The sequence below is a fragment of the Osmia lignaria genome, chromosome 14 (assembly GCF_051020975.1).
Source record: "Osmia lignaria lignaria isolate PbOS001 chromosome 14, iyOsmLign1, whole genome shotgun sequence".
NCBI lineage: Eukaryota > Metazoa > Arthropoda > Insecta > Hymenoptera > Megachilidae > Osmia > Osmia lignaria.
Window position 1 is genome coordinate 614346 of NC_135045.1, and position 20084 is coordinate 634429.

The 20084-nt window shown below is 31.9% G+C and overlaps 6 protein-coding genes and 2 long non-coding RNA genes across 11 annotated transcripts; 3 read left to right on the forward strand and 5 right to left on the reverse strand.

Moving 5' to 3' along the window:
• Positions 1 to 79: 79 nt before the first annotated feature.
• Positions 80 to 1855, reverse strand: LOC117609328 (alpha- and gamma-adaptin-binding protein p34). The gene is made up of 6 exons (XM_034335522.2): positions 1466 to 1855; positions 1232 to 1401; positions 1050 to 1164; positions 817 to 972; positions 610 to 726; positions 80 to 547 (listed from the first exon to the last, which is right to left on the reverse strand). Exons 1-6 carry the CDS (start codon positions 1527 to 1529, stop codon positions 375 to 377), a joined length of 795 nt encoding a protein of 264 aa, XP_034191413.1. The 5' UTR covers positions 1530 to 1855; the 3' UTR covers positions 80 to 374.
• Positions 1856 to 2059: 204 nt separating this feature from the next.
• Positions 2060 to 3967, reverse strand: Rpt3 (26S proteasome regulatory subunit Rpt3). Of its 2 annotated transcripts, none has more exons than XM_034335103.2 (6): positions 3832 to 3967; positions 3595 to 3687; positions 3173 to 3506; positions 2895 to 3098; positions 2551 to 2815; positions 2060 to 2482 (listed from the first exon to the last, which is right to left on the reverse strand). In XM_034335103.2, exons 1-6 carry the CDS (start codon positions 3862 to 3864, stop codon positions 2164 to 2166), a joined length of 1248 nt encoding a protein of 415 aa, XP_034190994.1. In that variant the 5' UTR covers positions 3865 to 3967; the 3' UTR covers positions 2060 to 2163. The 2 variants fall into 2 exon arrangements, with proteins under 2 accessions (XP_034190994.1, XP_076548335.1); XM_076692220.1 differs by having other exon boundaries at positions 3776 to 3924.
• Positions 3968 to 4082: 115 nt separating this feature from the next.
• On the forward strand, positions 4083 to 6496 carry Larp7 (La related protein 7). 3 transcript variants are annotated; one of them, XM_034335096.2, is made up of 6 exons: positions 4083 to 4216; positions 4285 to 4571; positions 4657 to 5003; positions 5072 to 6055; positions 6133 to 6277; positions 6342 to 6496. In XM_034335096.2, the coding sequence occupies exons 2-6, from the start codon at positions 4322 to 4324 to the stop codon at positions 6491 to 6493; spliced, it is 1878 nt and encodes a 625-aa protein (XP_034190987.2). In that variant the 5' UTR covers positions 4083 to 4216; positions 4285 to 4321; the 3' UTR covers positions 6494 to 6496. The 3 variants fall into 3 exon arrangements, with proteins under 3 accessions (XP_034190987.2, XP_034190990.2, XP_034190988.2); XM_034335099.2 differs by having other exon boundaries at positions 4084 to 4203; positions 4279 to 4571; XM_034335097.2 differs by having other exon boundaries at positions 4097 to 4203.
• Positions 6497 to 6652: 156 nt separating this feature from the next.
• On the reverse strand, positions 6653 to 7915 carry Gar1 (Gar1 ribonucleoprotein). Its single transcript, XM_034335109.2, has 4 exons — positions 7595 to 7915; positions 7299 to 7450; positions 7001 to 7241; positions 6653 to 6925 (listed from the first exon to the last, which is right to left on the reverse strand). Exons 2-4 carry the CDS (start codon positions 7430 to 7432, stop codon positions 6653 to 6655), a joined length of 648 nt encoding a protein of 215 aa, XP_034191000.2. The 5' UTR covers positions 7433 to 7450; positions 7595 to 7915.
• Positions 7916 to 8223: 308 nt separating this feature from the next.
• Tango14 (transport and golgi organization 14) lies at positions 8224 to 10622 on the forward strand. The gene is made up of 4 exons (XM_034335104.2): positions 8224 to 8972; positions 9873 to 9992; positions 10078 to 10327; positions 10422 to 10622. The coding sequence occupies exons 1-4, from the start codon at positions 8678 to 8680 to the stop codon at positions 10510 to 10512; spliced, it is 756 nt and encodes a 251-aa protein (XP_034190995.2). The 5' UTR covers positions 8224 to 8677; the 3' UTR covers positions 10513 to 10622.
• A 4198-nt stretch (positions 10623 to 14820) lies between these two features.
• LOC117609146 (FMRFamide-related peptides) lies at positions 14821 to 18701 on the forward strand. Its single transcript, XM_034335110.2, has 3 exons — positions 14821 to 15162; positions 17570 to 17979; positions 18090 to 18701. The coding sequence occupies exons 1-3, from the start codon at positions 15160 to 15162 to the stop codon at positions 18292 to 18294; spliced, it is 618 nt and encodes a 205-aa protein (XP_034191001.2). The 5' UTR covers positions 14821 to 15159; the 3' UTR covers positions 18295 to 18701.
• Positions 16385 to 17571, reverse strand: LOC117609148 (uncharacterized). The gene is made up of 3 exons (XR_004582526.2): positions 17425 to 17571; positions 17237 to 17350; positions 16385 to 16951 (listed from the first exon to the last, which is right to left on the reverse strand). It is a non-coding gene; the product is annotated as an uncharacterized LOC117609148 (long non-coding RNA).
• A 292-nt stretch (positions 18702 to 18993) lies between the features above and the next one.
• LOC143306073 (uncharacterized) lies at positions 18994 to 19903 on the reverse strand. The gene is made up of 3 exons (XR_013063454.1): positions 19783 to 19903; positions 19556 to 19660; positions 18994 to 19384 (listed from the first exon to the last, which is right to left on the reverse strand). It is a non-coding gene; the product is annotated as an uncharacterized LOC143306073 (long non-coding RNA).
• Positions 19904 to 20084: the final 181 nt, after the last annotated feature.

Here is a 20084-nt window from a genome sequence, read left to right on the forward strand (position 1 = left end):
TGCACGTTTTTTTCACTACATTTGATTTTTATTCAAAGATGTTTTGTTACAATTATTTCACTAGAGAATTTAAAATTACACTGATTGCATGAATTTATTTAATAAATATACGATGAAGTTATGAAGTTACGTATAAAACATTTGTAAAACAAATTGTACAAAGTTTTACTATAAAATTTCGATGCAAAATTTAAATATGTTGGATACATGCAATACTATATCTTTCCATTTCATTCTTATGCTACTATTATAATTGTATTGAAATGGTTTCAAACATTTCAGAATCAGTTTTCTTAGCATTTTACTCTAACAACTAACATCGAAAAGGTATTGTAAATAATTATGTCTCTAACATGTATCTAGATGTATACAAATTAATCTTCCATTTCTGATGGATCACCGCCCATCGCCTTCCAGAAAGCAGTAACTAATTGTTCGGCTGCTATCCGTCTTTGATTAGTTGGCAGCGACGCTGCATGTTCTTTCATAGCTCTTAAATGACTAAACAATTCACCAAAATCTGTATTTTCTTCTCCCATAATACCATCTGAAAAACTTCATTTGTACAAACTGTAACATAATTTTTTAATAAGTATGCTTCCAACAAACCTAGCATGTTCTCCATTGGTAATGTTTCTGTGGAATCTTGATTCAATTCAATATTTTCAAATTGTTCTTCAACTTCATTCATGTCATTATTTCTGTCATCTATGTTTGGTGGTTTCCCTGCAACATTAAAATCAATCACAATTTTTGTCATAGACAATTATAGCAATATTTTAAGATCTAAGTTTAAGTATAATTTTTGTTGAAAACCTTTAAGTATCATATTAGGCCACATATGAGCATGTAAAGCTTCAATGATCCTTTCGATACCATATTTATTATGTTCTGAATCAGCTTCTGAAGCATCTACATCAGGTCTATTGAATTCAATCAATTCAAATTTATTTTGTAGACACCATTTTATCACTAAAATATACCAAACATATGTTTAATCTGTTCTGTCTTAATGATATTATATTAGCTAATTATGTATTTTTGTATACCTTTATCTCTAATAACAACATCTGTTATAAAGTTACAAGAAAACAATAATACTTCTGCTTCAGCTAAAGAAGCAATTAGGGATGACCATTGTTTTAAATTTTCATCTGCATTTTCCTAAGAAAATTAATGCTAAAAATCATTAGCCCTGTTGAAAGTTCTTTTTATGAATGAAAGATCTTACTGCCTGTGGATCATGATGTATAATAAGAGCTTCCACACCGTCGATTGAAATATCTGGAGAAGGATTTTCCGTAACACATATTAACACTTGTGTTTTATAATACTTGTTTTGTATATTCCATAAATAATATTCAAAGTAATCTTGATTAGATAACCTTTCTGCTCCTACGTCTATAAAATAAATAAGTACAGGAAATCAAAATATTTGTTTCAGGAATTAGTTGTATCAACTTACTTGTAGCAATTTCATTTGCTTTCCCTTTTTCGGTACTCACTATTAATATACGTGGTAAATTCATTGTAATAAAGTTTTATTACAACATTAAAAAGTAACAATTATTAAAAAATGTTTTTAAAATATTATTTACTGTTATCGCTTTAGGTTAGGATTATAGTAAATATTTTAGTCCACATAAAAACGTAATACATTGAGTGAATGAAAATATGTCGCTTTTATTCGATTATGTTGCTAATCTTCGTTTATTATGTTTGATAAAAAATTAATTACGCTATTTTAAAAGTCTACGCAACTTCATCTCATAACATTTCATAATGAATGATCACGATGAATTCTCGTTATTTAACTGTTAAAAGGCTAGAGTAATTATGATCAATTTTCTATATGGATATTGTAATTTTAATAAATTTTAGCAAAAATACAGTCTTTAGAGTTATTAAATTACAGAAATCTTACAATTAAGTGATATTAATGTTTAAAATATCTCTATATGTATACTTGTTATTCAAATTTTATAAGCCAATTATCTACATTTGTATATACATACATAGGAAAATGTAATGGAATTCTAATGGTAATTAACGATACAAAAAGTGTGTAAACGTATATTATTTGATTCATAGCAATACATGAACTTGTAAATACATATGTGATCATGAAATATCAAGGACACATAAGGGTACATTGTCTCCTTTTTATTTATAAAATTCGTGTTCAGATTCGTCTTTCTTGATGTTGTTCTTGTAACCTTTTTCGAAATCTTTCGCTAAAACTATATATCGATTCTCACGAACAGCATGCATTCCTGCTTCTTGACAAATTGCATTAATATCAGCGCCGGAAATCCTATCTGGCCGGGCTACATAATCTTCGAGATCCACTTCTTCGCTTAAATTCATTTTGGCAGTAATTGTAGAGAATATCAAACGTTTTTGTCGACGATCGGGAAGAGGAAATTCTATTTTACGATCTAATCTACCAGGACGTAAAAGCGCAGGATCTAACGTATCCGCTCTAAAAAGAGAAAGACGAATCAATAAATCTGTATACATTATTATGTAGAACAAAAGTAATAGTTTTACCTGTTCGTTGCCATTATAACTTTAACATTGGTGGTTTGATCAAAACCATCCATTTGATTAAGCAATTCTAAAAGAATACGTTGCACCTCGCGATCTGCTCCTGTTTGAGCATCGAATCTTTTCGTGGCTATAGCATCAATTTCATCAACAAAAATTATAGCTGGTGAATTTTCTTTGGCTAAACGGAAAACATCCCTGACCATTCTTGGTCCTTCACCCAAGTATTTTTGTACAAATTCAGAACCTACTACGCGAATAAACGCAGCTGAAACATATTAATATTATAACATTAATTTGTACATCCTATAAGTGTATACAATTGTAAATATTACAATAATATATACCTGTAGTATGTCTAGCTACAGCTTTTGCAAGCATAGTTTTACCACATCCAGGTGGACCATACATTAACACACCCCTTGGGGGATCAATTCCAATCTGCTTATATAATTCAAAATGAGTAAGAGGTAATTCTACTGCTTCCCTGATTTCCTGTTTCTGCATATCCATACCTCCAATATCACTATACTGAATATCAGGTTTCTCATCTGTAAGATAAAATAGTATATAGAGAAAGTTTTATTATACTTTTTATTAAATAGTAACAATCATAAATGTATACCTGCTTGCAACATTGATATACTTGAATCAGCTTCTGGAGGTAAAACATCTACTAAAGCATTGCTATGCTTGTGAAGTGCTACACTGGCAGAAGGCTTTAACAGCTCTCTATCAATTGTAGACAAAATCCTTACATAATAATTAGAGCCTGTAGTGGAACCTACTATACCAGTATTTTGATCTACAGCTTCTAAAAATTGCCCAATAACCAGAGGTACACTTTGTATACGTTTTACCTCTTCTTGAGCATGTAAATATTCTTTCTTTAAATTACGTTGCTCATCTTTGATGTATTCTTCTTGAACTTCAAGAAATTCCAACATCCTTTGTAATTTCTATAAGCAATAAAATCATAGTTTTAATACCTCAATTAATAATAAATGTAGGTAAATGAGCATGAAAAAGAATATTAGCTCTGCTTACCTTATATTTAGTATATAAATCTTCAACATCTAATTCATCTCCAGCACCAGTGTAATGTCCAGTTACAGGTTTACAATCCATTTCTCCAACATCCTACAGATTAATAACAAATTTTAATTAATAGTTAAAGAAGTGGTAAACGAATGTTAAGGTTATAACAGATGATGCTGAGTATAATTACAATTTCAAATCTGTTTTTTTTAATTTTGAAAGAAAATATGGTAAAAATATAGGCACCTTATCAGGCAAAATAATGCCCATCTCCTCCATTATTTTAAATGAACAATCGTTGATCAATTCTAAATGTATAAATCAAGGAATGACTTGAGATTTTTCAATGGTGTTGGTATGTCACTGGTTGCTACCATTAACTAACTAAATCTAAAGAGAACATAAATTTGCGTGAAGAATGAAAGAACATGGCGTATACACATGTAGGTGGAAGAAAGAATCTGATGTCTTCAATATCTATATGTTATATGGTTTTAGATTTTGTTGTTTGTGAGGATTCTCGACCGGGAACTGTTTGCAATTTGGGTCGAGTACATAAAAACATCTAATTATTGTAAGATTTCATTGAAAATTTAGTTATCTTACTGTACATTTAAGGTAAACATTACTCGTAAGTTGAACATGCAAATAATTGTTGAAAATAAGCTTGTAGGTATTTGAAAACACATAAAGTTACAGATTTGTTCAACGTTAATTCATAAATTTGTAAATAACAATGGTGATGGAAGAACAACAATCTGATATGGAACTAGACTCAGAAAGAGTTCCTGTTCCTCATGTACAAAAACCAATAGAAGAATCACATATAGAAACAGTTAATAAAGTTACAAGCACTTCACGAGGGAAACCTAGACTTAGAAAAAAGGCATTACATGCTGCAATACTTAAACAAATGGAATTTTACTTCAGTGATGCAAATTTAACTAAAGACAGGTTTCTGAATAATTTGATTAAAGAAGATCCATGTAAGAGTTATTTAAATCATACTTACATTTTATTAAATTTGAACCACATGTATGTAATTGTGTTTGTTTTGTAAAATCTGTTTAGATGTTGATCTCAGAATCTTCCTCCGGTTCAATAAAATACGAGATTTAACTACTGATATAAATAGAATAAACAAAGCTCTGCAAGCATCAACAATATTATCTATATCAGATGATGGAACAAAAGTTTGTCGTGTAACACCTATAGTACAGAAAGAAAATATTGATGAATGTACAGTTTATGTACAAAATTTACCTCCAGATGCAGATCATGAAACTTTGAGTTTAATATTTTCTCAGTATGGTCAAGTTGTATATGTTTCAGTTCCAAGATTTAAAAATAATAAAAAAATAAAGGGTTTTGCATTTGTAGAGTTCAATACACCTGAAGAGGCTGGAAAGTGCCTCAAGGTAAGAGGAACATACATGATGAAGGTAAAATAAGATTAAATTATTTCATATTATTAAATTTCTTTTAGGCTTTTCAAAAAAAAGGCTGTCTTTTACCTTCATATACTGCCCCTGATGAACTTCTAAGTATTACTACTTTTGATGATATGGAGAAAGATGTAACATTAAAAGGAAAACAAATAAATTCAAGTGAAAATTGTGAATTTATTATTGATAATCAAAATGCTATTGATATCCAAGGATTAGAAAATATTGAAATTGATAAAAATGTAGAAGAGAAAGAAGAACCTGTAATGGTTACAGAGAAAGGAGAATCGGTAATAGTTGCAGATTCTAATACTACTACTACTGCAGACAATCATGACAGTTCTAATTCAGATAATCATGAAAATAAAAATAAAAAAAAAGCAAGAAAGAGAAAACACAAAGACGTAGAATTTCCTGAAACTGTTGATATAGAAAAACAGTCAGATAATGAATCAACAAAAAGCAAGAAGAAAAAAGTTAAACAATCTTCAGATGTAAATAGCGATGAAATGGAATCCAGCAATGAAAAACAGAACGATAGTTTTACTGATAGTATTCAGAAAAAGCCAAACAAATCTAAGAAGTGTGTATCTGTAAATGAAGAACAGGTATCAAACGATTGTGAAGAAATGGTAACTGAAGTCAATGCAGTTCCAGTCTCAGAAGAACAAGAAAATAAAACTAAAAATAAGAAAAAAAGAAAACGAAAGAAACAAAGTAAAATTAAAGATGTTAGTTATAGTATGGGGTTACAAGTAATGGCTAAAAAAGATTGGAAACATCTTAGAAATAAATACTTGGAATTACAGAGGAGTAAAATGAAACAACTTAAACAGCATCTTAAAAAAGCAAGATGGAATCAGTGGTCTAATTACGAAAAAAATAAAGCTGACAGAGAAGAAAACGATGAGAAGGATAAAATAAACAAGCGAGATAATATAAGTACGTGTCGCTTTTCATTTATTCCAGGAGTTATAGTTAAAGTTGAAATGGATAAACCATGTACGGATCCAAAAAGTTTTAAAGTGCGTAACAATCACCTAAGTAAAATGTATAGTACAATTGTAAATACATCTTTTTCATGTACTTAATATTCTTTCAGATGGAGTTAAAGAGTAATAATTCTGTAAAGTATATAGATGTTGAAAATGGTTCTTACATTGCTTATGTGAGATGCGATACAAGCGAAGCCGCGCAAACATTTACACAAAAATCTGATAAGGAGAGAAACATGGCAGTATTAGAAGGTAACAATATTGTTTAAATACATGTATCCTTATATATAAACACCCGTTTTTTGTCATTGTACAGGTGAGGAAGAAAAAATGTACTGGGATAAAATTTTACGCGACAGAGAAGAAAAATTAAGTAAGACTGTTAAAATTAAACAGAGAGGGAGAAACAAACTATTGAAGAAGGCAGAAAAAGAACTTGGAAAGCATATTAAATTTGATGAAGTGTAACAATGAGAAGTTTTATTTCAGTGAAATATACGTATGATTGTACATAAAATATAAGAAACGTTTATATCACTAAAGAAGTTGATATTCTTTTAATGAAAGTAAGGTATCTTTATCACTTCATATGTCTTTATGTAAAAATTTATTATAATCTTTATTCTTCTACCACTTTCCTCTTCCACGACCTCTTCCAAATCCTCCTCCTCCGCCACCGCCGCCTCCACCACGACTTCTGAAACCACCACCTCCACCTCCTCTATTGCCAAAACCACCACGTCCAAATGATGGTCTACCGCCACCTCGGCCACCACCACCACGTCCTCCACCACCTCTTTTCATCCCTCGGCCACCGCCACCGCCTCTTTTTTGTTCTGATCCAGGAGGTTTAGGCAGAAACCTTTGTAGAGGTAATAATTTTGCTGGATCTATGAATAACTGAAATTAAACAACACCAGTAATTAGAGAAAATATTATTATAATTAGATATTACTTGTGCATAAGAAAATATACCTGTGTATCTTTATGAAAACTGGATGCCTTTATATTCTCTGATAGTTTTATAGACACATAGTAATCCCTGATATTACCAAATATTTCATCTATTTTTCCAACCTGTTGTTTATTTTCTGTATAGATTGGAGCATTAAAAAAAGGTACTTGTTCTATGTCTACTTTAGCAACTAGGTCATCTTGAACTGTCCATGTGAAACGACCTAATGCAGTCACTTGTTCTGGTGGACCTTGATCATATCTGCAACACACAAATTGTTAATGATATGTCTAAGTAAGTGAAAATTAAAACAATTACCCTCTTCCTCCTCTATCAAATCCACCACCTCCACGTCCTCCTCGAAATCCTCCACCTCCTCTTCCGCCCCTAAATCCACCTCCTCCTCCACCGCCTCTTCCAAATCCTCCACCTCCACGACCGCGAAATGACATTTTTTTATTTTATAATTACTGAAATAATATATAAATTTATATTATTATGTTATGTTAAATATACATATAAAAAGTGTTGTTATATTAAAAATATACAGTATGAGGTTAGGGAAGTAAACACACCACGTGTCTAACCTATAAAAATTCAAAATTGTAGTATACCTTCAATGTATCCTTCAGTATCAGATGTACTTTCAAAATTATTGCTTTTTTGGAAAGGTTTGTTTAAAACCAGTCACATAAATAAATACATATAACTTCCAAAGAATGATTATCGTACTTCCACAGAAAATACGAGCCGCTCATTCAAACATTCCGACAAGTGCAGCAGACGGTTACCGCAATATTCGCGCCATGAAAAATATCAACAGTGATATTCAAATCTTCACATACAAATTATATAGATAAAATAATTATTTATTAATAACTTATACGATTTTTTAAAGTTAAATTCGAAATCTTTTTTTTATTCAAAATGTTATTTTAATGTGTACATACTATGAATTAGCGACATTTTGTTCCGTACTGTATTTACAAAATTGTGATATTGTCCGTGGGTGTTACAGTGTTGCGAATTTGTGATAATTTAGTTAAATTTTATTTAAGCAGAATGTTTTAAGCATTCATTATTGTTTTATCCTTTTTAATTCTTTTAAAAGGTCTTTCGTTGAACGAATAATAGTAATGTAAACAAATGTAAATAGCGATAATTATTTATATATTGAATATAACCTAAAAATAAGTTTTACATGAATTTTCGCATATAATGACTTGAATGAAATAATACAATTAAGAATGATATCTTTATTATTATTCAAATAGCATTGCTTTTATAAACATGGATATAATAGTAATTATACCTAACGATTAGAATACTCAGCAATATTGCATTTAAATGACGCAATTGTATTTCTGTCGTTGCTGTTTTAGATAAATAGAAAATGTATTTTACTTCAGGCAACCTAAAATTGCGTTTTAATGTCATAGTAACATGAAATCTCATGTGCGATCTAATTAGGAATATAATTTGAGTCAACAACATGCGACGTTTAGTATTTCTTGTCGACAGAAGAGTGCGTCCGTCATTCTGCGTAAGCAGGTGCACGTGAGATGACCGTCTGCTAGACGGGTCAGTGGTTAGGTACACGAGCCTCCTCGTGATATCCCGGGTAGTTTTGAAAATCTTGATTTTTTGTTAGTTTCATGTGATTATGTTACATAGACCGACGGTCTTAAGGAGGCATTATGTTCATAGTATTACGTATATTGTTGATACTAACGCACTTTATATGCGACTTGTTTGCCGCGGTTTATAATTGCTACACGAGCCTTTATCGCAAGTGTACTAAGATTTGGTACGGTGAAAACTTAAGGACAGAATCTGAAATGTTAATAACAACAGCGAACAAGAAGAAAAAACTACCCAGGCATATAGTGATTGTTTTCGGCACGATGGAAAATACTATTTTTGACTGCATACGAATCATTGGGTGGTGTATCACACTTGGTATACCGTACATCAGTTTTTTTGACATTAATGGTAACAATTTTGCTTATCTCTTTTATCTGATTGTTGTTGATAATGCTAACGATTATCTTTTTACACATTTTTTTGTTTTAGTGCTGTAAATTCATTGTATCTATCTTTATTAATAAGGTATAGGAAAGTGATGATTGGAAGACTAACGTTTGAAGAAATTTGATGACTTAACTGTTATGTTAAAATTATTGCTTTTTACATTTAAAAAGAAAAAAAAAATAATATCTTAGGTTGATTGTGAATTTTCGATAATCATACATTTCTCAGCATATTCATTCATTTGATCTATATTTCATTCTAACCTCAAAATTGGGGTTTAATGGCGGTCATTTGAATTGCATTAGTGATGCAATGACCTTCGAATTTTCATTGTTTTTCATTTTTATTTATAAATAATTCATATAAATTATCTTCCTTTTACAAACACGTAGTTCTATATCTATGAATTTGCAAGTTGCTAGCATTTCTGTTATTTTTACATTATAATACAAAATGCAAAAAATTAGAAATGGAAGTGATTAAATGAATATCAATAGTTATGTAATGATTTTATCATGTTGTTCAAAAAAAGTTTTTAGATAGTAAGATAATTGTCCTTGATATTAGATAACTATAATTGTTGTCATTTTGTAAACTAATTTGCATGTAAATAAACTATGCAATGCTACTTTAAACAAGTATTTTACTATTTGTAGTCAAGGACAAAACGAAACACGTGCGCGCGTTATCGTTCATGGATGTCTACTTATCTATTAGTTACCAAATTAACAAAAGAAAATAACTACAGAACTCGCAACGTATACAGTACTCTGTATATCGATATATCAAACAATTCAATTCAAAAACTTCGGAAACATCGCATTTCGAACTGCATTTATTTATTTATTATATTTGTTACAGGTTTTTTAGTCAGAAATGAGAGTTCTTTGAAATATGAACTAGCAAAGAGGCGGCCTGATTTAATGGATCATATAAGTTGGAATAAACCAAATGTAAAATCCACGCGAAATGGAATAACGGGTACGTTGTTGTATGAATCTATTTATAAATGTTTATAATAAAAGAATATGCATAGTAATGATTAATTAATGGTTTTGATTTGCAGATTCCAAGTTAAAAACAAGGGTATTTTTATTATCCTCTTCAGATGGGAAAGGAGAAATAGTAACATTAACAAAAAAATTAGCTGAAGCTGTTATAGCAGGAACAATTAAATCTGAAGAAATAAATATTGATTTACTTGATGAAAAACTAAATGTATGGAGAATTCCAGACCCTGATTTAGGGATAATATATGGCCATGTTTGTTGCACCTATGGTGCTTTACCATGGCAAACACGAATAACAGAATTTTTGTATGTCTGTTACTATAATATTTTCTCTGTTCTCTGTATTTATGTACTTCCTTCCCTTTGTACTCTTTATAAAATGTTTTCTTTTTGATTCCAGCACACTACCTTTGCATTTCTGCCTATCTGTGAAGGATTTTATATGTTTGTTAGAAAAGTACAGTAAATGTGAGCAACGATATGGGAAATAACGGGAATTGTTATTCTCATTGGTGCGAAGCTTTTGTATTTCGAACAAAGCATGAAAAAAGAAACAAATTATGCAAGAGATAGTTTTTAAGAGAACTCTACAAAGACTGAATATAAATCAATTTACAGATACTATTTTATAAGTGGTTGCGTGTTAATAAATTGATAATGGTGGAACCAGCTGCTTGTGTGACATAAGTGTCGTGTATGAGCCGATTTTAATGTGTATCTGTAAGAAACAATTTAGGTAGTCTAAGTTAAACGAAATTCCCACGAACATGGATAGAAGAGGATTCCACAGATATTTGCAAAAATGAAACATTTTAATTATACCTTTAATTGTAAATTATTACAATTAATTTTTTACAAGGTATTGTTATCATTTTACAAAATAATGCTATTGTGCAGGAGCATAGAGATCATTCCGTGTTGTTCATAATAAATTAAAGATTTAGTTATTTAGTCGTAGCCTACTGTGACAATAATATTTTAACGCTATTTAAAGAATTATTTTCGAGGGTGTACAAAGAAAAATGATAAAAGTTACATCATCAAATTATAAGACTTGAAAAGCGGAAAGGATATTGATTTTAATACAGGTATAAATATATCTTAGAGAACTAAGCTAATGTTTTAGTACATTACATCCATAGTTTTCTGAAAATTAAACTGCTGCCATTTTTCTTATACCTTCAATTTACACTGTTCACAGAAGATGGTTCAAGAGAATCTATGCTCCTATGAATAATACATTTATTTTGATTACAATATGGAAGTAAGATAAAGTTTTGGAAACTATTGCATTTCACTTGTTACTCTCAGTAAGATAATGACATTCCACGCATGTACATAATTATTTATTCCTAAAATTATATGTATACAAATATTTTCATATCAAAGCAGCTCTGAGATTTTTCTTGTTTGTGGTGTGTTTTTAGCGAAAGATTGTCTATTGTGGGATCCAGAATTCCTAAATATAAATATAGTTCTTTTTTGCACAAATATTCTGCTTTAAATTTATCTAACAACCTTCGTGATCAATAATTTTTATTTTAAGAGGGTTCATTTTCAAAATGTAATAGTTTTAAGCTACACAATTTTACATGATTTTATTCCAACATTTTTTTAATACTTTAATTACTTCTTATCTTTATTTCATACAGCTTTACATATCAGAAACGTTAACGATTACACACTTTAGAGGATATTCACGTACTAATATCATCTGCATATCTAATTAGGAGACAACTAACATACAGAGTTCGCTATTTCATTATACAAAAATGTCACAAGTGTGTAGAAATGAAACCAGAACACTTGAAACACTATTTGTAAATATCGAAGTGAGAATATGGTAATATAAACCTTTTGTTTCACATTATATAAAACGTAGCAACTCTTTTGTATTTTTTTTTTTTAGGATTGATTTTTCAGCTTACATTCACTAAGCATTTCCTGTTCAGTTTAGTGAGTACTACCTACCATGTAAACCTTGAACTCTCCTTTTTTTGTTAACACCATGAATAGATCACGGTTCGAATGTCAACAATTGTGCAGACTGTCACTCTACTGGTTCATCGGCTTAACACCGGATTATGTACTTCCAGGGATGTCAGTCCTTCTTTCTCGTACACAAAGCAAATACAATGGTTGTTGGCAAGGCGGGAGGCAAACATTTTTCAAGATAAAACGTGCTATATTGTGCAACTTATAATACGCTGTACACCTACGTAGAGGGGGAGGCGACAAGAAAAAAAAGAAGAAAACTACGAGCAACGCGAGTAAAAGTCGATGAACGTTCACGGAAGAAATGCGATCACGTTGCTAGGAATTGCTTTGAATACTTTAAAGTTCATCCCCTCTGGTTGGGAAAACGTTGTATTATTTTAATCACTTATGAAAAGTTCAAATAACAAACTATTAATTTAGCCTCCGCGAATATGAGAAGTTCACCAGCAACTTTATTAAATATTAATCCTTGAGACGAGGAAAGAAGGAAGAAATATTATGCACAACTTTTCTTTGCTTTTTATTTTTAACACTGATGTAAATAATTTTTTTCATCCCTTAGTCTTCATTTTATTTCATTAGATATTTTAATACATAATTATTCAGATTATGAATGAAAATTTGATGTTTTTTTTTCTTTCCTCAATAACACTCGAGTTTCTTACAAATGCGATAATTTTTCCATGAAATAACAGAAGTTTTCGTTTCCCTTTGTGTACGAGTAGATTGATCCTGTTGTGCATCGACAAATAATAATGAGGTCGGTTGATAAAGTATTCACTTGGAAGTCATACTACCGTTTGAATGGTGAAGCTACATAAGTAATGATTCTTACTTATGCAGCAGCAGGACCTTTTCTTCGATCCTTATTCTTCCTTTCTCATCGTTCCTTAAGGGCAAGAACCATCCCGGAAGCTTCAAAATGATAGGTAACTTTAGGAATGATTTTATCAAAAAATATAAGAATTACCAAAGTTATTTTAACATATATTTATTAATTGAAGTGATGTATGATTAGAAAATAGTAGCTTTTTAATTTTATTTAAAATTGTCTTCCTTTTCTTCTTTTAATTATTTATTAAATTTATGGTGCTAATGATATACAACATATTAATGCCTTCAGGGTGTAATATTATAAGTTAAACATGTCATGGTTACATTTTTACGCTTAAAACGTTTTAGAAACACGTTGAACGAGTACATAAGGAGAAGATGTTCGCACCTGTGTCGCGATCTCACGATGGGAAACGAGTGACCCAGATTCACCTCTGGAAAACAAGTGTCTATACCTGTTGCATTTCATCCTCCATTCACCGGAGTCTCTATTTCACCCTCGAAGATATTCATGGTGTCTTCTTTTTCCATATAAATTCATCTTTATCTTTTTTTAATCTTATTTCAATTTCAAATATTGATTAGATCTTAATAGATTGAATATCGTGGAGATAACCGATGAATGCTGCCAGAAATTTAATATAATCCAATAAGCAGTATTAATATCATGTTAACATGTTCGTTACGGACACCACGGATCTGCAGCGATAATATAATATTAATGCTGCTTAGAATCTTCTTTCAGTTACTCATATCATTATTAATATTAATATTATTTTTACTTATTCAATTGCTAATGACCCTCAGTATATAACTAACGTCATATTCACTGTAGAAGTTAATATCTTAATTACGAAATAAGAAAGAAAAGGTATTGATACAAATTACAATAGTCCCTTAATCTCGACAAGATGAATCTACTTCCAGGAAAATTTAACTGAAGTAACAATAATCGACGAAGTGGGGGTTACACGAATGAAAAACAAACATGAAACAATGGATGAAAAGTAAACGAAGCAACAGCAGTCTTCCATGTTTCAATATTTATCTAAATCTATGGCGGTTCTCTATGGATCTCATGGTGTTGCTTGCAAATCTTAGGTAAAATTCTCTTCTTTAATATTTTAAGCTTCTCGATTGATTAAAATTTGTATAAAAAAGAATCTTTCCTTTTATTTTGATTGTAACGTATTCTAGATACTGAAAGGAAAGTTCTAAAGGAACCACAAGAGAGTTAAAAATCTCTTGATTATTCAGTTGAAAAATATTACGTTTACGGAATCTTTGAAATTACTGGAGTCTGGACTCGTAACTTCTTGAAAGATCATTTACAGTACAGAAGAGTAACTTTTAAAAGCATTATCCTTACTCAATTAACAGTTTCATCACAGTTGTAAATAATTAACATAACGTCACGAAAGCATTTAAACTTGAAGTTTAAATGTTATAATATTCAAATATTTTTTGAAGACGAAATATTGAAGATATAAATATTTTAAATAATGAAGGGTTCCTGAAACCAGTCCTACTTCTAAGCACCTCCCTGGTCATTGTGTCATTGTATCACCATTATCATAGGCATTGTATTATATATATTATCAATGGGAAGTTCCGACTCCTTGACGCCTGTGCCCGCATAATAAGGTGGGTGGAGGCTTCCAGTGTGGATAGCTCCTCCCACAAAACTATTTAGAGCACCAATTCGTTGATGACCGTCTGTACAAAATTTGTAGTGATTTTATAAAAATTTTAAGAAATTGTAAAATTTCCGGATTATACTATGACCCGTTTTTGTTTTAGTACAGGTTGCAAGAGGATTGATCAGCAAACGATCATCGGTCGTCGCAAGGATCCCTTCCCCATGGATCAGCTAAGGCCAAGACACCAACATACGTGATGATGATTATTATTTGCCAAGAGTCATAAATAATAAGGGAGATTACGTAGGTCGGTAGCCGACGGTATAATTGAATCAAAATAATGTAGAGGTATCGTGTTGTACGCTCGGCCAATCATAACTCAGGTGAGGCTATCTGGCTTGTGTGTCGGTCCGTGAGTCTACGGGGGATGCGCCGACGGTCTCTATATAAAGGGTGTCATCTCTAACCCCGGACACTCGTTCCACCACCAACAGGCCGCAAACGTCTCTGTACCAACGCGTTAGTCGTACACGACCGCGATTTCTCTTCTTCTTCTTCTTCTTCCTATTATTATTATTATTCTATTGTATCCGTGAGAAGAATTCGACACACGGAGCCAACTCCCCCAGTTGATAGTCAACGTTGCCCCCCACGTCACTTACGATAATGGTGAGCGAATACTGGTATTCATCTTTGCTTCTCACGTGTACTGTTTTTATTTCTTAACGTGAAATTTATTATTATTATTTTCTTTTTCGTTTCGTTAGTTGATGGTGAATATTGAAAATGTGAGCTGAGAATGTAATTGAAGTTACGAATACAAGTTTTTGTTGTTAAATTTTTATTTATTTCTTTCTATATTATTCAAAATTTTGTGTTTATGTTAGAATTTTTGTAGCATTTTGATCGTGTCTGACCATACATCGCTGTTTCCACTGTTGCGCTTATGTCAGTGTGTTAATACAATCGTTGCTACGGTAGAGAAGACCACGTGCAGTCAGACAAATTAAGTTTCCGATTTGCTTCCTTACGTTAATTGTATAATATTAATACCATATAAGGTTTATTAAAATTTTTGTCAATTATTCTATATTCTATAATATTCTGGCTCGTCGCGGCTGATTCGACAATTAACATTTCAACCATTTTCTCTTCCCCTACGATTTCAATTCAAACTTTAATTCCTTCCTAACATTCTCCACCATCAGCTAATTATACAAAGAAAAATTCGTGGCACACTCTTCGTTCTCGAGCAAATTAGTCGCGTTTTATTCACGATTACTCTCTGTGGAGTGATGAACCATTTTCATTTACGGGAAACTCTTAAAAATTCTTGCCAGTTATACCCATCTTTTTATTGTTATATGAAAGAGAGGAGAAAGTCACTTGAATAATATAAATATTTCAAAGTTCATCTTTTTCTCAACGAATGGCATTAAGAAGGGACGGGGATAATAATTTGACGTTACTTTAACTTTTTCTTGTAACTCATGGTACTATGCGAGTCGTGTTTCGTTATTTTCTTCTTTTTCCAATATGCTAAAGAGAAGACGCGGATGGAAGAGTAAGTTGAAAAGTCACAGAAGGAATTTATGAATACAGAAGAGTGTCTTGATGAAAGGATTGTTTATAACGTTGTATCACGCGTTAATACTTTGCTACTTGCATTTTTCATGAAATTTATGCAAAGAACTTGAATTAGATTTTTTGCTATAGCAATCAATGTTAAGTAAAAGTTAAGTATTCAATTAAATGTGAACATAATGAGCTTATATTTTATTTCAAGAGCAAAGAGAAATATCAAGAGTAAGAAGGGACATCATCTGGAACGTTAAAAAACTTTCTCCTTTATCGTCATCTTTGTTCACATTCAAACCTTTTCAAATTTTCTTCACTTAAGTCTTATGTATCATTCACTTAAATGACGAAATTTAACTTTTACGGATAATAATTTTATTATTTGCTCTTAGCTTTTTCTTTCTTTTTATTTATTTCCATGTCTCTTCAAATTGCCTCTTTTCTTCTTCACTCAGCATACCTTGTTCTCTTCAAAAGCTTTTCTAATTTTTTTTTTTTTTCTTTCACTCTTTACCTTCAAATCTTTCTTTTAACATTTCTTCGTCTCGATTCGTCACCGACAAGTACAGACGAGACTGATCGTACATAAAGAATAATAATAACGAGCATCACGTCCGTTAATATCGTTATTTTCTCAGAGTAACCTCGTAAATCTGTTGGTTTTTAGTAGAAACCGGTGGCAAGTTTCGTAGCCGACGCAACCATTATGAAGGGTGGCCGCGTACGGGGTTAATTAAAGTAACGTAAGGCAACGGTATTAATCTTGCTCGGTATACCGTTGCTATCACTAAACATCCTGTTAAGACAGCTAATAACCCGTCGATATTATTTATCGCTAACCTTGTGCTAGCTTGTTGCATCTCGAATAATCTCGAGGAATCTGTAACAAAATCTTTTATTAGATCCGTGTTGCTTGCAAGGATGCTCCAGGGCGTGTCTACACCAGGAGATTCTTCCAACTCTTCTATTATGGTTTACATATATATTTATGTAATTCTTCAGTTTGCAATTAGTTTAATTGAAACTAGTCGTAAACCGTGAAAGAAGAAACGAAGGGGATCTATGAAATTGTTCGGGGAAACTGATTCTTTCGATTTAGATAACTGTTTCTTATTTCCCATTGTGTGTCCCATTCAATGGAAGGTTTTGCATTCTTGAAACTTACGTAAACAAGATACTATCGTTTGTCCACCTTGTTGCGTAATATAAATAATGAGCTCGTACTATAACCGTGGCTACGTGTTTCTATTTCTCTTCGTTCGTTTTTATCTTGCAATATCTTTGAACAATCAGGGAACCAAATAAAGTATTACTTAATAGAATATAATTTTAATTTTCTAAAATAACTATTACCTTAATTGAAGTACAGTTGTATAAATTCCATAGATCTAGGTCACGATTGACCCGGCTCTACTATTCGAGCAACACATTAGTATGTATAGGAAAGATTATTTTAATTAACTTAACTAAAAATATGTGTTATGTTCTATTGTCGTAGACCCTGTTATCATCTCTGTACGTGTTGCCGTTCCTCTGCAACTACGTATTGGTGTCATCGTCGATATTGACTCCTCTGAAGGCCGACGGTAGCCTAAGGATCTTCAAGGATCCGTCCAGCGATTTCGACTACGTGCTGAAGAGACACAGCAACGGGGATGGTCGTTCAGAGGATTCTGATTTAAAGGAACGACGAAGCAACCCGGGTTCTTCGTTCATCAGATACGGTCGCAGCGATCCGGATGGTAACGTGGAGAAAATTTTGAACGGTGACGATGGTAGCTCGAAAGTAAACAGGTATCCTCGTTGGAAATCACCGGACATCGTGATCAGATTCGGTCGATCTGGATTCAGAACGATGAACAGTGACAGAGAGTATAAACGAGGAAGAAATGATTTGAATTTTATTAGGCAAGTTTAAACTATAAGTGCTGTTTTGTGAAATTTTTACGTCATCGAATCATGTCAGACTTTCTATATGTATTTCAAACATTTTCTAACAAATTTAATATCTCCAACAGATACGGCCGAAACGTGCAAGTCTACCCGTTGGAGATCGACATGACATCCGTGTGTTCAGATCTATTGTCAAACGAAGAATCGAAGGATAATTATCCTTATGAAACGAGGTTGCTTCGTTTGTGCAACATTCTGAACAACATCGATGCCGATCACAGGAACAGTCTGGACTTCTTAGAGGAAAGGATCGACTCGAAACACGATTAAAAACCGTGGTCGATCATTATCTCGCGCAAATTCATCGGAGTTTCTGTCGCTTGGCACAAGATACATGGCGGCCCAACTTCCGGAACACCTCACCGCATTGGATCCTGAAATTCCAACGAGCAACCTTATTATCAGCCGATATAATATATTGAATTATGGATGAAAAGAAAGAGTACTTATCGTTTTACTGAAAGCGTCTTTTACTGATCTTCCACCGGTGAAGCTCCGCTTTTAATTTTCTTCTGTAAATGCATCGCGGTTCTGTCGATCCTGCGTAATGCAATCCTTCAGGTAAAATGATTGAATGTCTTTGATCGTGGATCAAAGATAAATTATATCTTGCACATTTTACACGAATTCGAGTTACTTGGTATGATTTTATTTGTTTTCGGTAATTTTTTTTTTTTCAGCAGCAGAATGAAATTTATCAAAGAAAGTCGTTATTAATTATTAATTACTAATTATCGAATGGCTGATAAACAATGTTGTTCCACGACGTTTCTTCTGGGTACTTTAATGTGCATCCACCTCCGTATTCAATGTACATATAAAGTTTAATCATTAGTTTCGATATCGGTGACGCGAATCGAATCATTGAACGTTTCACTACGAGATAGCATCGTCATTGTTAACGACAATTCGTCGTTTCATTTTGAAAAATTGCTAGGTACAAGGAACAACGGAGCTTGTATGCTTTCTATACACTTGAATAATTTTATGAATAAAATTTTAATTGTATCCATATTATTATTTTTTTTCAATTTCAAAGTTTATTATTATAGCTCATAAGGTGATAGAGTGGAAGAAGTATAGAAATTTTGTGTAACTTTTATAGAAATTAAATTATTTAATTATCTTAGAATTTCTAATACATGAAATAAAATAGCTCCTTTTTCCTATGTATCCTGCAACAACGATAGAAATTAGTATTACGGTACTGCACATTGTCTGTAACCTGAACGTCATTCTTAAAGTGAATGTAAATTTAATACATACGTATAATTAAATAATTAAAGGGAAAAAGTGGCTAGAAACGTGGCTCTGTTTTGACTTACCCCTCTTCACTGAACGAGTAATCCTCATCGTGAACCTGCACCAAATGGAAAGTAAAAGCTTAGTTTTAATTTTAATTTGAAATTTTTAATCTCTATTATTATATTTTTTTTTAATTTTCCCTTATTCTTTACAGCATAAACAAAGATACCATTTTTTTATTAATAATGAAACCGTGGAAGAATTAAGAAGAAAATGCAGGACAGACCCTTTCAAGCCATCCTTGGATCCTGACCGTCGACACTATTCTCAATCAACTTAGAACACATACGAAATAACTGCAACACTTCTCCCTTTCCTGATGAATCTGGATCTATGAAAATACACGTAAACACAATATGAGATTGTTCAGCTAAACACACTAAAACAATAGTCATATGAATATACAATACAAGTAAGTCATACATGGATTAAGAAGAACTAGTTTTCTAATACCTTGAGTCATATTTCATTGATCATCACAGTAGAAATACTCGGGTTTAATGCAACCATAATGCAATCATGATCACAATTTGATAAAATCATTTCAGATATTAGAGGACCATAGTCCCAAATTTTTCATCATTACAACAATCTACTAATTCACTTTCTTCTGGTACAAATAAACCTGGATTTCCACAAAAAATCATCCTGTACACCTACCTACACGACCGAGTCTACTAGAAAGAAGTAACTGAAAAAGAATGAGCTATTAAACGAGCCGGCAGACGTTTTAATCCGAAAAGTAACGGCACCTG